Source organism: Brachyistius frenatus, unplaced genomic scaffold (assembly GCF_029030835.1).
Source record: "Brachyistius frenatus isolate BFR_SWC_R1_liver_20210118 unplaced genomic scaffold, ASM2903083v1 Contig_5, whole genome shotgun sequence".
In the NCBI taxonomy this organism is placed as follows: Eukaryota; Metazoa; Chordata; class Actinopteri; family Embiotocidae; genus Brachyistius; species Brachyistius frenatus.
In genome coordinates, this window is record NW_027210604.1 from 7,021,992 (window position 1) to 7,038,328 (window position 16,337).

General features: G+C 39.7%; 1 protein-coding gene across 1 annotated transcript; it reads left to right on the forward strand.

Annotated features, from left to right (window-relative positions):
• Positions 1–57: 57 nt before the first annotated feature.
• On the forward strand, positions 58–10,433 carry nf2b (NF2, moesin-ezrin-radixin like (MERLIN) tumor suppressor b). Its single transcript, XM_069719822.1, has 17 exons — positions 58–398; positions 665–780; positions 1,545–1,670; positions 1,886–2,008; positions 2,110–2,193; positions 2,448–2,516; positions 2,671–2,753; positions 2,868–2,943; positions 3,052–3,189; positions 3,981–4,055; positions 4,162–4,275; positions 4,406–4,528; positions 4,766–4,983; positions 5,944–6,046; positions 6,808–6,938; positions 7,029–7,194; positions 8,553–10,433. The coding sequence occupies exons 2-17, from the start codon at positions 691–693 to the stop codon at positions 8,598–8,600; spliced, it is 1,767 nt and encodes a 588-aa protein (XP_069575923.1). The 5' UTR covers positions 58–398; positions 665–690; the 3' UTR covers positions 8,601–10,433.
• The last annotated feature ends 5,904 nt before the right edge of the window (positions 10,434–16,337 follow it).

Here is a 16,337-nt window from a genome sequence, read left to right on the forward strand (position 1 = left end):
GAGACGTTCTAAAATTCTTGCACATGCGCAGCGGCGTCATCCCGAGCTGCTGTTCGTGTTCCCACCTGTAGAGTGACTGGGAGTCAAAACAACACACACACAAAATCTTCTGGAAAGTCGCCTGATTTTTTTTTTTTTTTTTTTTTTTTTTTAAACAAAAGTTCCTTTAACATCCAGAATATCTTTAATTCGACACGTTTCATGATGGAGGTCTCTCAAAAGTTGCGCTCTTTCTGCAACTTGTTTTGGTCCGTTTTCGTGGCATAGCTGGAAAGCTAACGCTGCTTACTGCGGTAATAGAAGTTAGCTTAGCATTGGTCTCCCCCTCCCCAACACAAAAGCCTTCAGCCTTTTTCTGAGCCTTTTTGGACGGCAGAAGTTCGTGACTTCACTCGCTGGTAATGGGGCCTCCTTTACATTTTTTTTTTTAAATGCCTGTTAAACAAAGAAATGCCGTGTTTTTATCTCTGTAAAACTACTTGAAAATTTAAATTCTTGTCGCTTGATGTGCTCAGAAACTCGATCCAGTTGCACATCTCGTCAAGCTCTTAAAATAACATTTACATGTTGTTGTCGCGTCCGGTCTTTTCACTTGTAAAATGTCATGTTTTGCCCCTGAAAGCTGCGTGTTGATTTTTTTTTTTTTTTTTTTTTTTTTTTACAGGTTTCTGTAACAGAAACGCCCTGAAAATGTCTATCCTAGGATTAAAGAAGAAGCAGCCAAAGACTTTCAAAGTCAAAGTCATCACTATGGATGCTGAAATGGAGTTTAGCTGTGAGGTATGGATTGTTTTAGGCAACGTTTGAGCCTTGAATGATGCTTTATTTGACTCTGTGTGGATAATTCCCATACACAGGTCAATGCATAGTCATATGTTGTATGTAGCAATTGCATGAAATTCATGGCCGAGCTCACTTGAAGCAAAGGCAGAAACGTCCTTGCACGATAATATTATTCGCTTTGCGTAAATTGCAGTATTTTCAGTGACCTTTCATGAGTTTTAGTACCCGTGCACTACAGTTAGAAAGAAGGAGAAAAGAGCTCAGCATCCTTGTTGCAATCTGAGACGCACACCTCCCGAAAAACACCAGGCAGCCTTCTTGGGAAAGCATCAGACGTGTTTTGTTTTCATCATCAGCTGCACAGATCCTGTTCATAATTTGATATGATAATTTAGGTACGAAGTGACTCAATATGTTCTGCACCCATTTGATCTATTAATACAAATAGTATTTTCTATTTTCTTTCTGTAAAAGTACATGTTTTATCTCATTAAACCGAATTTAATTTCCGTGGTGTGAGTGGAAGTGGTGTTTATTTTAAGGGATGTGTCTCGCACTCGCTGTCAAACACTGCAGAAAAACACTCGCATCAGAATTTTAACGAAATGTTTAGAGATGTTTCACTTTTTACAAAGCGAGGACGGGTTATTGTTTTATACTTAAACTGATAGACGGGTACAGAACAGCAGCTGCAAACAAACACGTTAGCGTTCAGCATCTTTAACTTACTGGTGTCCTTTATTACTTACTGTTTTTCTCAGGTGAAGTGGAAAGGTAAAGATCTGTTTGACCTGGTGTGTCGCACTGTTGGTTTGAGGGAGACCTGGTTCTTTGGACTCAGGTACACGGTAAAGGACACTTACGCCTGGCTGAAACCAGACAAACGGGTGAGTGACATCTGAGAGGCTGGGATGAGCTGATGTTTGCCATCTTTTTCTCAATAAAATACTTCAGCAATTCATTGATTATTTAAATTGTTGATAAATTATCAGCACATGATTAAGTGTGTAGTATGTTGCGAGTATCCAATTGCACGGACACTGTTAATGACGTGACCTTTCTCTCCCTTCATTCCTCCTCCGGTGCCTTTTTGTTCATTAAGGTTTTGGACCAGGAGGTTCCTAAAGACTCTCCCATAACATTTCATTTCCTGGCTAAATTCTTCCCCGAAAAAGTAGAAGAAGAACTGGTCCAAGAAATTACTCAGCACCTCTTTTTCTTACAGGTAGTGGTGGCTGTTTTAATTTGACATCTCGGTAGAATTGATCTCTTTGCTTGAAATGTGTTTACGTGGTTTAATACATGTTCACACAAACTCTTATTTAGGTGAAGAAACAGATATTAGATGAAGAGATATTCTGCTCCCCTGAAGCCTCTGTTCTGTTGGCATCGTATGCTGTCCAAGCCAAGGTAAGAAAGCTGCGTACAGTTAAATTCTTGTTGCACCTACAGTGAACTTGACCTTCCTCTGTCTTGAAACATTTTGTCCATTACAGTCCATCTGAATTTCAATGTTGATGCTTTATTCAGATACAAAATACAAGGTTTTGGTCAGCTTGAGATAATGGGCAAATTTTTTACAACACAAGAAAAATCTGAATTAAATTTTTCAATGTGTGACTTTAATGCTTTTACCACTCTCTCTTCCTAAATCTCAATCACAGTATGGGGATTATGACCCAAACTTTCACAAGCCGGGCTTCCTATCACAAGATGAACTTTTGCCAAAAAGAGTAAGTCCACAGTGCTATAAAAACAGGTTGTTCACTCATAGTATTTGTCAGGTTGAAGTGCTTTAATCTTACAGCACTTATTCCGTGTGTATTCACTGGTGTCTGTGCAGTCAGTATATAATGTATTCCCTGTGATCCTGTGTCTGTATTTCAGGTTCTCATGCAGTACCAAATGACAGCTGACATGTGGGAGGAGAAGATCACAGCTTGGTACGCTGAACACAGAGGCATCGCCAGGTAGGACTGACCCAGCAGGGCTCCTGAAATCCAGCATATGAAGATAAATGAACACCTTTACGAAGGTGTATTTCTGGATTGTGTGATAAATCTTTTTTTATACCATCCATACAGGGATGAAGCTGAGATGGAATACCTGAAGATCGCCCAGGACCTTGAGATGTACGGAGTCAGCTACTTTGCCATTACTGTGGGTGTGAATTACTGTCATTTGATGTTCTGTCAACATAAGTAAACTTTGCATTGTTTTATGAAATCTGAAGCCTTTAACATTACTGTCATGTCTGTTCATTGACAGCAAAACAAGAGGGACACAGACCTGTTACTTGGAGTGGACGCTCAGGGACTTCACATCTACAGCCCCAACAGCAAACTCAACCCGAACAAGTCTTTTCCTTGGAGCGGCATCCGTAACATCTCCTACAGTGAAAAGGAGGTAAGCGCCAGCAGCGGACTTTCTTACAGCTTTTCTTCAGTTTTTGAAACCTGTCTACCTGGATGCAAACCCATCATCCATAATGACAAGCAAATATGCTTGATTTTTTTTTTTTAGAGTGCAAAGCCAAAGATGATAAGTAGTTTTGTGTTACTTTTCGGCTGCCTGAATTGAGACACTTCTGTTTTTATTTAGGCATAATTGTGGTTTCTGAGTCTGTGTTTGCATGGGTTCTCGTGACGTAAATTTTGGCCCAAATCGGCCTATGTCCATGAGGGTCCACACGGATGTCCGCAGAGACGTCCGCAGAGACGTCCACAGTCCAAAATTTGAAACCGCACTGACTGGGAGAACAAAACTGCACTTTCTGCTCCACAGTCCTTGGAGCACTTGTATTTCGTGATGTTTGCACTGTTTTTCACATCCTGGCTATGTTCTTGTTAAGCGAGTTCTTACACTATTTTCTTTTTTTGACTGTTTAATGCTGTCCAGCCTAACACAATAAACAAAGCAAGTCATCATTTTGCCATCAGGAGGTTGTGATCAGAGGTCCTCTGAAGTCTGGTCGTAGAATGTATAGAAACACGTGCAAGTCAGCTATTTTAATCACGAGTATGCAGCTGCCTCGGGAGACGAGCATGAATTAGCCTTTATGGAAACGCATTCAGCTGTTTGATAAAACCTCGAATCTTTCGGTGGAAGATTTTCACTCGGACCAGTCAACTGCACTGTTGTTAATGCATTAAAGCTGTCATCACTGTTGACTGAACTAAAGGTTTCCATTGTTGTAGTTCACAATCAAACCCCTGGACAAGAAGAAAGATGTTTTCAAGTTCTACTCGTCTCAACTACGTGTCAACAAGCTGGTTGGTTTCCCCTCTTGTCTGTATGTTCAACTATCACAAAGTTACATTAGAGTTATATGAAGTAAGTTATTGCTGATTTTTTTTTTTTAATTAACCGTCTCTTTAGATCTTGCAGTTATGCATCGGAAACCATGATCTATTCATGAGGAGGAGGAAGGTGGACTCAATTGAAGTGCAGCAGATGAAGGCTCAAGCGAAAGAGGAGAAGGCCCGCAAGAAGGTCAGTGCTCTATCAAATCCACTGGCAATGCGAATATAATATTAAACGGGATGTATACACCGTTCAGTCATGATCATCCGATCATGATTGATTGTTTTAACTGTAATTGGTTTTCTTGGCCTCTGTCTAGATGGAGCGTCAGATCCTGGCGCGGGAAAAACAGATGAGGGAGGAAGCAGAACGAGCAAAAGAGGAGATGGAACGAAGGCTTTTCCAGCTGCAGGACGAGTCACGACTGGCCAATGAGGCACTGGTGAGAGCTTCGTCCTTGACACGAAATAATTGAGATAATTGATCTTTCAGCTTATGTTCGGCCAGCGGGCTTTATCGTCCTCTTACATGACAGAAGTGTTGATAGAAACTGGCCAAAAAAAACCTAACAAACAACATGATGTAATAAGGGCCAGATTCCTCCATTATACTATCTCCTAAACTCATTTTATACTGCTTGGTAAAACATGAAATAAATGTCACATTTCGTTTTCTGCAGCTACGTTCTGAGGAGACAGCAGACCTGCTGGCAGAGAAGGCCCAGATTGCAGAAGAGGAAGCCAAGCTGTTGGCCCACAAGGCTGCCGAAGCTGAGCAGGAGAGGCAGAGGTTAGAGGTCACAGCCATGAAGACCAAGGAGGAGAAAAGGCTGATGGAGCAGAAGATGAGGGAGGCGGAGCAGCTGGCTGTAAAACTTGTGGAGCAGTCGGAGAGGAGGTCTGAAATGTCGCTTAAAGCATTTGTTTCAGTTGATATAGTTTTAGTTAATTACCTGCCTTAAAGCTTTTCTTTCCACATAACATTTATCTAATGCTTCTCCTGATTTCTCCATTAATTCATAATGTTGACTCAGAAGGCATCACTTGAGGTAATTTATTAGATTTCATGCGGTTGGAGCCACAGAAGGCTTTAAATGATTCCCCCCCCCCCCCCCCCCCGGCGTATATAGTGGTATCTCCCAAAACCTTCAGCAGACATTTGTTGTCATGAACCAGACATGGTTTAACTGACTAACAATACAGCTCTGATCATTTCATTTTATTCGTTTCTAAAAGTTCAAACATTCTATCATGTTCAGTGGAATTAGATCAAATTTCCATGTTTGCCCATCAATCTGCACTCAATAATTCATTAAGATGAAGTGCATTTTTTTTTAAATAAAGTTATTAAAAATATAAAAACTGAAATCTCATTTAAACCAGTACTCATGTCGCTTGCTGTGGCATACCGAGTTGTGTTCAGGTACATCTTATTTGCTTTAATCAGGTCTTGAATGGAGTCTAGCTGTGGAAAACTGAATTGATTTGACATAGTCTACAAATACACACATTTCTATTTAGGGCCCCATGATTCAGACTGAATTTCAGGACAAAAACATGAAACCTCAAAGTACGCACAGTCCACCTGTTCCCTATTTTTTTCCCTTTTAAACTGAGGGATTGAAACGGTTCCCAAATACAAACACTCTCCCTCAGTCTGGTGCTTTGCTTCAGTTCCACATTTCAAAAATCTGTTCAGTAAATAGTCCGTCAATACTTACACTATATATCATATCGTGCTCTGCAGAAACCAATATAAGTAAAAAAGGAAAAGTGATCTGCTGATACAATTCCTAAGTATTGACAACACTGTTACTCTGTTTTGTCAGCCGTTAACTAAGTAAACCTCTGGTCTCAGGTTGAAGGAAGCGGATCACCTGAAACAGGACCTGACGGAGGCAAAGGACGCTGAGCGGCGAGCCAAGCAGAAGCTGCTGGAGATCACCAAAACAACATACCCTGTACTGTGATGATTACACTGCTGCTGCTGTGCTCTTTGTGATGCCTGTGTTGTTTATTTTTGTATGGATGAATGCAGTTTATATAAATCCAGGTTATTACAGCGCAGTCAATTTAATATCCAAGGTTATTGATTAGCTGCTGTGCTTTCAAGGTAATTTGTGCGCTTCAATACTGTGACAGTATAAATCACCAATATGTGATGCTCACTGCATTTCAGGAGATATTTCTAGAGTGGGTTATTGTAATTCTTCCACTTCTTGCCTCATTTAAGTTGCTGATTTGATCGAGGTGGGAATTTCTTCCTCTGGTTTTATGAGACTTGGCGAAGGATATTGATTTACATCGGTACTTGTCAACAAACAAGTATTGACATACGAATGTTTTTGAGGGTTTTTCTCGGAAAAGGAATTACAATTGAGTTTTTGCGACAGAGAAATTGTTTTGAAGCAACCAAGTTGAGAGCGCTGCTACACCAACAAGAAAATAAAAGCAGGAATTTTGGCGCCGCAACCACCAACTGTTTAAATGTTGGAATTTAGGGTACAGTTCAATATAAATAGTTTGTATCATTCATGCCATGTCACTCAGAGTGACAGCTGTCAAATAGTGACATTAATAAAAACATTTGAGGCGCTACATCAAGTGAAACTTCAACAATCTATTTATATTTTTTTGGCCACCGTGTGTCAAAATGCGCCGTGCTTCCCTTTCATCAATCTACTTTTTTTTTTTTTTTAACATCCGCTCACTTGTCTTTCAGCTCATAGCAGCCTACTCCGCTCCCCCGGCTCCTCCTGAAGCAGCCGACTTTGCCTACGAATCGGCATCTACGCGTCTCGACTTCAAGGACTCTGACATGAAAAGGCTGTCTATGGAGATTGAGAGAGAGAGGTGAGCTCGAGTTTAAATCTCCTGCAACGTTGCTTTAAGAAAGAAAGTTGTGCTCATTCTGTTGACGATATCTTGTCGCTGTCAATACAGGCTGGAGTACATGGAGAAGAGTAAACACCTGCAGGACCAGCTGAAGGAGCTGAAGTCGGAGATCGAGTCTCTGAAGCTGGAGGAGCAGCAACAGGCCGGCCTCTACAGCCTCCCCGGTGAGGCGAGGGGATACATCCAGGAGCCTGTCTACATACCTCACAGCAATGTACTTATGATCACTTCACATAATCTTTTTATTATTGTGAAAATTATGAGATTTATTGATGTTTGGTTACCTGTCAGAATATTTTATTTTGACTGTGCCAATTTGACTGATAACCCGTCGTAATGATTATTGTATGCTTGGGGCACAAACAAGTTCCTTTTGATTTAAAGGGACGAGTTAAGATTGCTTGAATTGTGGTCGTATGAGCTGCTTTTGCGTAGTAAGTGTAATACCTGCGGTTGATGGGGGTCGGGACGTCCCCAGTTTAGGAGAAGCAGGCAGCTAAGAAACGCACTGCCGTGGATGGTGTCGGTGACAAAATGTAATTTAGCCACAAAAAAAAAAAGCCCAATTTAAATCAATATCAGTTTTAAGTGTAAAGTGATATTTAACCCTCGTGTTGTCCTTGGGTCAAAATGACCCGCAGCTGTGTTCAAACACATATATATCATATTTTTTGGGATCATTGGTGACAAGGAGGCTGTGAGGGTTTATTTGAAGAATGATGACCAATGATCCCAAAAAATATAGAAATAAAATAGAACTTGGTTGAACACAGCTGCGGGTCATTTTGACCCAAGGACAACACGAGGGTTAAGATATTTTCACCGCTTTACTTTACTGTCAGACACCCTTTCCAAATGGGGCACTGAATTCTTCATATCTGGAAGATATCTGATTCTATATATATAGCTGGGAGGCTGTAGCTCAGTCGGTAGAGTGGGTTGCACACTAATCAGAAGGTTGGTGGTTCAATCCCAGCTCCTCCTGTCCACATGCCCAAGTGTCTTTGAGCAAGACACTGAACCCTAAAAAAAAAAAAATTTGCTCCTGATGGTGTACCATCAGTGTGTTGTAAGTCACTTTGGATAAGAGCGTCAGCTGAATGTAATGTAATAATATCGCACTCTTCAAAGCCACCAGACTCCTTTAAGAAAAACAGTAATTTTACCTCACAGAATGTAGGAGTTGCTGGTCTACCTCAATCGGTTTGTTTGTTTGTTTTATTTCGCAACCAGTTTGGATCCGAACTAACATCTTAAAACTCCATCCAATGGGAAGCCTGACTTATCCTGAAAATACCAGTTTGTAGCATGCGTGGCCAAGACATAGTGACTATTTCAAAGGCCTGTAAATAAAGACAAAGTGAGTAAAAACAGCCAACAGTTTAAAGGGTTCCCGTTGGGAATTGTGACGTGAAAAACATTTAAGATGTGAGAGATGAAATAATTGAATATATTAATTGCACAAGTATTGATATTTGCAAAATGGTGTAAATTTTTCCTCTGAGTCTTGACACTCTTTGTACTGTTTTTGGTCTCTGCTTTCAAACGGCTCATACTTGTCTTGTTTTGCAGCGAAACTCCGCGTACATGTCTCAGATGGCCTTCTTTGAAGAAGTGTGATCCAGGTCCTGCAAGATAAGGAAGGAGGGCACCAGCTGCTGTGACTTTCTCAACACGTTACCTGTATTTTTACGTGACTGAAACTAACAACCGACAGACACGTACATACATCTAGACTTTGTGCTTTGTAAAAGACTTCAAGTCTATCCACAACAACACAGTAGTGTGGCTGCCTGCACACGGCCGTCATGCTAGGTGGTATCACCTACTACACTACAGCACCTTCGACATTTCTTTTGTATGTAAAACACATATTGCTGTGTGACATATAACACTTATTCAGGATATGGTGCTGAAGATTAAGAGGTTATTTTTTGATGATATTTTCCGTGTGGTTTTAAGGGATACCTAGCCGTAAGATGGTCTGATATAGAAATATGCTTGCCTTATTAATGAGTTATATTGTAAAGCCTTAAAACATGTCGGGTCAGGGATTCTGAAAGTTCCTGCGTCCAGTATAATTCGATAAATAAGCTTTTTCAGGCTGGGGGGGAGGGGATTTTATAAATGTGGAATTATTTGGTCATTTTCTTTCAAACCAGCAAAAATGTTTCTCCAACTTTACTTTGAAAAAAGTACATCAATGAAACCCAGATTTCATATTAACCAAACTATGTGGCTTGGAACTTTCAAGATAACTGTTAAACAGTGACATGTAATGTGAAAATTAACATTGTGATTATGGCCCGTAAACGTAATTAAGAAAAGAAGCAGCTCATACAAATGTCCACATTTGAGAAGCAGATGTAAACAGGGACGTTGTCCGGATGTAACACTCCATCACAAATTCAGTGTTTGATGTTTGTTTTGCTCTTTCATTTTGTATTTACTTGTTTCTTTCTCTTCATGAACTGCCTTTACTGATAACAGCACAGGTGCCTTTATTGTTTGTTGTGCCTCATCATGGTAGTTGATAGAAATAGTAGTGCACACTTACAAGCTTGAGCTCTGTCATTTCAAGGCTTCATATTTTGTACTCTAGACTGCTGATGTGCCTTGAACTTTATTCTGATGATTTAAGATGCTGAGGGGTTTTTTTGGTGTCATCGCACCCATGTTTCTTAGCATTAGGGTTACTTTAACTTTGGAGTTCATATCCACCTTTCATTAATTTACAGAATAGCTGATTGATACCTTTCACAGCTCATGCACTTCTCAGGGTTAGTGTTGGAGACAATCACTGCAGGTAAAATCGCATTCGTTTTCCCCCTAAGATATACAGTATGGTATCCTGTGTGTAACCAGGATATGTAGAATGGTAATTCACAGGTTAAAGACCTCTGACAGCAGTGGATACCCTGCATTTCACAAGTAGAGTGAACTTTTACTCCGTTACATCCTTAAAAAAAAAAAAGGGAAAGGCTGGATGTTCAGCCAGTGATTCTGCATGTTTGTTTATTTGGACCTGCCTATTAGAATGATTTAATTATGGACTGAACAGTGACAAATGATGGGTTCATTATGGAGTTATCAATGAGTAACGCTAACCTTGAGCTTATCTAAACGGTATTTTGGCAGTTGAAATGCACAAGTGCCTCAGTTTGCTTCTTTAACTTTATTTATTTGTGCTATGAATCCTCAAATAACATCACCATCACATTTTAGAGGTCGATGATTGTGGAGGGACTTTTTGTAATTTTGTGTTTAGTTAATGACATTTTCCTACCAAATTCACACCCAGTGTTAAAAAATAATATCACATCTGGAAACCTTTGGAGGTTATGTTTACTTTGAAGTGACAAAAATGTTGCAATTTGTCAACGAGTTTTCTCAGTGCTTTGTAACCTCAAGTTACTTCGTGTATATCATTTAATTACAACAGTGATGATACAACAGTGTTTTGTTTGATGTTTGTGCACACATTAGGTATTGTCTCACACAATTATCTAATCATTCTTTCTTCCTAATGTGTCAGTAAAATACACGAAGTCCTCCATCAAGACCACATAATGCTCTTAATAGGCTTTGTTATGAAAGATCCATTTTAGAAATTTGTAAAATGCAATTGAAAATGCAGTGAAATACACATTCTTGCAGAGAATCTGATGTCTGATTTGCTGGTAGTGACTGTGATGTTGGTATCATGAAAGTCCTGCCCAGGATTATTTCCAATTTGGAAAACGCCCAAATTCAAGAGACAGACTTTTGACCAGAGTTACGTAGATTTGTGTAATGACATTTCAGTCTACGGATGAGCTAAATCTTTCAGGATTACTTGAGTGTGTTTTGACCTGATATCATTGAGAACTGAAAACTTAAATTTACAATAATTACAAAGCACACAGTTGAGAAAGCACTTTCTTTTAAGAAACAATTGCTTGTTTGCTTTTTTGATTACCTAAAGTCTAAAAGAGGGTTGTTGATTAGAGCTGAATGCTGAGGTACAAACCTGAAATGACTATTTCAGAAGAAGAAATGGTTCATTGAATTGGAAGATACTGTAGCTGGGCACTTAATGCAACATGAGTCTATGCAGATTGGCTACTATAAAGAAAAAATACTTTGGGAAACTGCAAAGTGTGTCGGCATTCTGAAATATTGGTGTCAAAATATAGGCTAAAGAGCATTTTTTTTGTGTTTACCAAATTTATCATTTTTGAGTTGTAGGATTTGAGATGAAAATTTGCTACTTTAACGTTGTTACAATGGTGTTATTATACCCCTTTTAGACTTTATTAATGTACAGTGCAGCATTTTGTGATGTGTAAACCAAAACATACCACCATGGCCTGCACACATAGTTTATTAATTGTAAGCAATCTGGATAGAGAAAGAGAAAGAATTTGTATGTAACGGCAGTGATTGCGACTTTTTTTTAGTTTTATGCAAGTTCAAGTTTTAGTACTTGAGATCGGTCTTGGTATCAAAACGTTTCTTGAATACTTAGGTTTTCAAGATCTCATCTTAGAAACCACTATATTTGTACTTATCTGAGATTTTATTTTAAGATGGGTCAATACAACAAATGCAGGGACATCACTGAATTTCCTTTGCGTTGTTGTATTTATTTGTGATTACAAATTTAATTTATTTGTGATTGGTTGTCAAACTTCCTGTTTCAAAAGCAGCCAATCACTTGGCTCGTTTCCAATTTGAATGTTTCACCCCGCCCCCTTCACTCAGGAGACAGGTGGAGAAAGCATCGGCTGTCTGGGGAGATTTCGGCCAAATCTTCTGTAAAACCATTTTGATACTTAAACCACAAATAGTTCATCATCAGTCCAATGAACGTCTACATCTGTCACTGATTGACTGTGAGATGAAGTTATGCCATCGGCTGGCAGAAGGCCATCGTTTTCTGTATCTGTTTATAATGAAAAGCCCTTCAGCGTTTGATACACGGTTCACCCGCATACTAAGTTCTGACCTCGTCTCGCTCCACTAAAACGTTTCAAAGTGTGTCTGCTAAACCTGCGGGGTTGTTTCAAAAATATGGAAGCTTGTGAGATTTGTTTGCATTTTGAGATGCTGCTCACCCATGCAGCTCTTGGGAATTATTCAGGCTGCGTAACGTCTGTATTTCTTCAGTACCTGTACAATATCTTTGAACAGCTGAGATGGGGACAAAGAACAACTAAAGAGACAAGGTAAGATTTTTTTCAACACTTTTTTTTTGGCCATTAGTATTTATTTTTTTTTTTTTCCATTTTCTGTCTTTTATCTTTTTGTTTAAAGTTTGCTTGTTTAGTTTTACTGTATGAATTTGTTCTGTACGGATATCTGTACTATACAATGTCACCGTTTTCATCAATATCACTGTTACTGAAAGTTTCCTGTTGTGCGCAAGATGTAATATTGCTAGTAGAGTATATTATTGAAGTGTGTCACTTTATTTTAGGGGTGTAGGCAGGTTTTTATGAATAAGCAGCTGTATTCAGCTACAGTGCTCCGTAAAAGCAGATGTAAGTACCTGTAGTACATTCAGCTCTATAAATACAACAAAAAAAAGGCTCTTTCTTTTTGTGTACTTATATCTTTGATGAGGACAGTAATTTTTTTACCTGCTGCATATTTTTATGTCTTTTTCAGTGAACAATGCATCCTGACGATGCTGCTCAGGAACACCAGCAGAATCCTTTACGTCCTGTGACGAGCTCTTCTGGACTCTGGAGGGTTTCAGGTATTTATCATATTTGATTTTCTGTAAACTGAAAATGATCTCACCTAAACACAACATCAAGTAATTGCAAAATCTGTGTTACTAGCCATAGCTGATAACTTTCATTCAGTATGAAAATGCCACCCTCCAGTGATGTAAGTTTAGTACTGCATCTCTCTGGAAAGAAATCTCAAAAAGCAACACCAAACCCAATTCCCCCCCCCCCCCACAAAAAAAAATAAAAAATACTGGGATCTGCATCCAAATACATGCGTGAAGATAATTATGCTAAATGACTGATATTGATCACGATTTGTTTTCGCTCTGTTCAAGGATGGATTTGTGCAAAATTTCAAGTCAGACACGAGAATTTGGTGATAAATAAACTCGCATTGTGTCAAGAATTTATGTTGAGTAGATCACAGCTGTTTGGAAACGAGTTTAGAAAAACACAGTTTGAATTCTTTAGCCTCCTACCTGTCCTGCACCGGCTGTTCTTTACTTTTAATTCAATCACATGCAAGTTCATGTTCATGTCGGAGTAAATGTGTCTCCTTTAAATATATGTGTACATATCATGTCTTTTATAATAATCCTACTTCTTTAATCAAGAGTTCTTGTTCTAGTGTTTATAAATAGATAGAGAAGAGATGAAGAAGAAAAGATAATTTTTTTGATACGATAAAAAAGACCTAATAAGAAATGAACATCTGTCTCAATCTGAAGAATCCTGGAATCCAAACTAGCTTCAAATATTTTTGTTTAAGGGTGCCAAACAAGGGAGTTTTATTTTCTCCTGGCCCCATTGATGAAAAAACAAAACCTGTAAAGCTTATGAATCAATCGCAGTGGACAAACAACGGACAATTTTGTCTGTTCATTTATCACAGTTCTTATCAAAATGCAAGATAAGGAGTGAGGTAAAGAAAAAGATACTTGTTTTGGATTTAAGTGAATCAGATAACCCTCAGTCCCACTAAAAGGCCTAAGCATTATGCTAAGTGTGTGTGTGTGTGTCTGTGTTTTGTTACACACTATGTGTGCACAGCTGCGACTGCAAGACACTGTATCACATCAAAAGTGTTCCACCAGCCTGACACAGCTTGCTTTTTGTCAGTGATCCGGCCCCTTTGTCAAACTGTCAAACAAAAGCCATTGTTGTTTTTCACATTCGTTCAGCAGTTGTAGTTTGTAGCTCATATAACACAGACCGACCGTATCTTTAAAGAAACAGCTGGATGAAACTAAAAGAATTTTTATATTTTAATCTCTTTGACGTCATCTTGTTGCACCTTCTTCTTCTGCTTTGGTTAATGGCACATCAGTGGAGAATTATCACCAATAACTGTTTATCTTGAGGCACATAACTTGTAATGTTGGGCCGACTGTATTTCTATGAGCATCTGTTGGCAGTGAATGTAATTGCAAAAGCCAAACCAGAGACAACAGATGCGTGTTTTCCATCAAATTTACAAAATAAAACAATTAAATCGTTGGGCACAATTTTTGTATTAGAATTACTCATCAATGAAAATTTCATGATCGTGACTGACCTATATGTGAAGGGGGGAAATGCTGAAATAAGGTGGACAGGGTGTTCCACAGTAATAAAAAAAAAAGAAACTTTCCCAAATAGACAATCACATTGGGGGCCTTTTGCCGCATAAACTGTCTCAATGGCCATAATGGATCTGTTCGGATGAGATTAGGATTACACGCTAAAAAGGATTTTTAAAGAACTAAAGAAGAGGGAGGGAGATAAGTAGATGAAGGAGAGAGTTTCCCTCACAGGGATTCATCACAGCGTGATGTCCAGCAGCCACAGAAATATCAGATTTGGGAGAATGAGTATCATTCAGGGAGTTAATTTAGCCTGACGTGGGCTTTCTAACGCTTTAGCTCTGGACATCCTGAGACCGTTTCTCCCATCTGTTTTAACTGCGATCTGTCCCACGGCATTTGGCACACAGATTTGAGGAGGAAGGGAGAAGGGGCATTTAGAGGCCGAATTGCATTCTAGGCAGCACTGGTTGGACAGGAAGGGCCACAGAGATATAAAAGTGGAATCACGTCCTACACTGAGAGAAAGAGCGAATAGGCCTTTGAAGGGGTTTTGCTGTGAAGGCATTTAAAAAGGGGTGAAATAATTGGATGCTGGAGGCCTTGTCTCAGCAAAAGCAAGAATGCAAACCTCATTCTTTCTCTGAGTGTGAGGCATGTGGAGAAGGTAAAAATTGGGTGACGAGGGTTGTCATCCAACGAAACCACAACAGAGGGGTTTTAATATCTTTTTCTTTTTCAGTACATCATACATTCAATAGAAACAAAATTAAGGCACTTTTCTCCGCAGAATTGTATCTAGGAAAGAAGCCAAGTTATCCACCGGTACCGGGGGGATGCACAAGGTGTATTGCTTCTTCACAGATATCGATCCTTTCGTGGCCATTCTGCTACGCCGTAGATGAAAGCGAGCTGCTTCCCTGCGTGTCATCGCCCTGGTGAATTTGATGAGGAATGAATGAATGCCTGAGAAAGAGATGGAGGCCGAACAGCTGAATCTCTGACAGTCATTAGATAGAAGATGCCTGCCCCTCTGCACCCATGTCCCCATGCCATCCTATCAGTGGCAGCAGTTCACAGACGATAGACACATTTTCACGAAGCCAGAGCGTACAGAGGCAACAGCAGCACTACCAGCACGCACACACAGGCATGTCAAAGGAATATAAATGTGTCAGCGAGTTTTTGCATATGCTTGTACTGTATATGCATATATTTGTGTGTGTTTCTATGAGCGTGTGCCATTTGTTTGTACCTGGCAAGGTCAGTGCCTCACATCAGTCATCTAGGCCGATGGGATTCCTTTAATCTGTCAAATGCTGGCCACAGTTGACTGCATGGAACAAAAGACTGATGCAGACTGACAGTTTTATATCCACAGGGCTTGTTTCAGTGCAGTTTATATGTGTGTGTGTGCATGTGTGTGTGTGTGTGTGTGTGTGTGTGTGTGTGTGTGTGTGTGTGTGTGTGTGTGTGTGTGTGTGTGTGTGTGTGTGTGTGTGTGTGTGTGTGTGTGTGTGTGTGTGTGTGTGTGTGTGTGTGTGTGTGTGTGTGTGTGTGTCATATCATATCAGTGTGCTTCTATCTTTTTCAAGACAAGGCTATCTATAGGTATTTCTTTTGTTATGCTGTAACCACTATGCAGCATCAGCGGTGACTAACCGGGAAGCAAAATGAGAACTTCATATTTCATTGTCTTTCATTTCCATTCAACTCGATGCAGAGAGAATATATAAATATAAATATAACATTTTATTTAGGTTCAAATGGGCTGTTATGGAGCCTCTTTGGTGCAACTCGGACGGAGTTGCTTCTTTAGCTGGTAAACTTTGTCAATGAGATGCAAATCCATGCAGCACTAAGGGGGAAAAAAAAGCCAACAGAGCCGGGCGACTGCACGCACACAAACGCACACATGCACGCATGCACGCACACCACATTAAAGCCCAACTTTCTTCTTCAAACGCTTCAAACGTGCATGCATTTTCTGAGACACTGCCTAGTAGAAATGTCTTTCTTCTTGATCAGCCACTTAGTGATTCACACAGCATTCAGTGTCAGCTGCAGCACACGGAGCC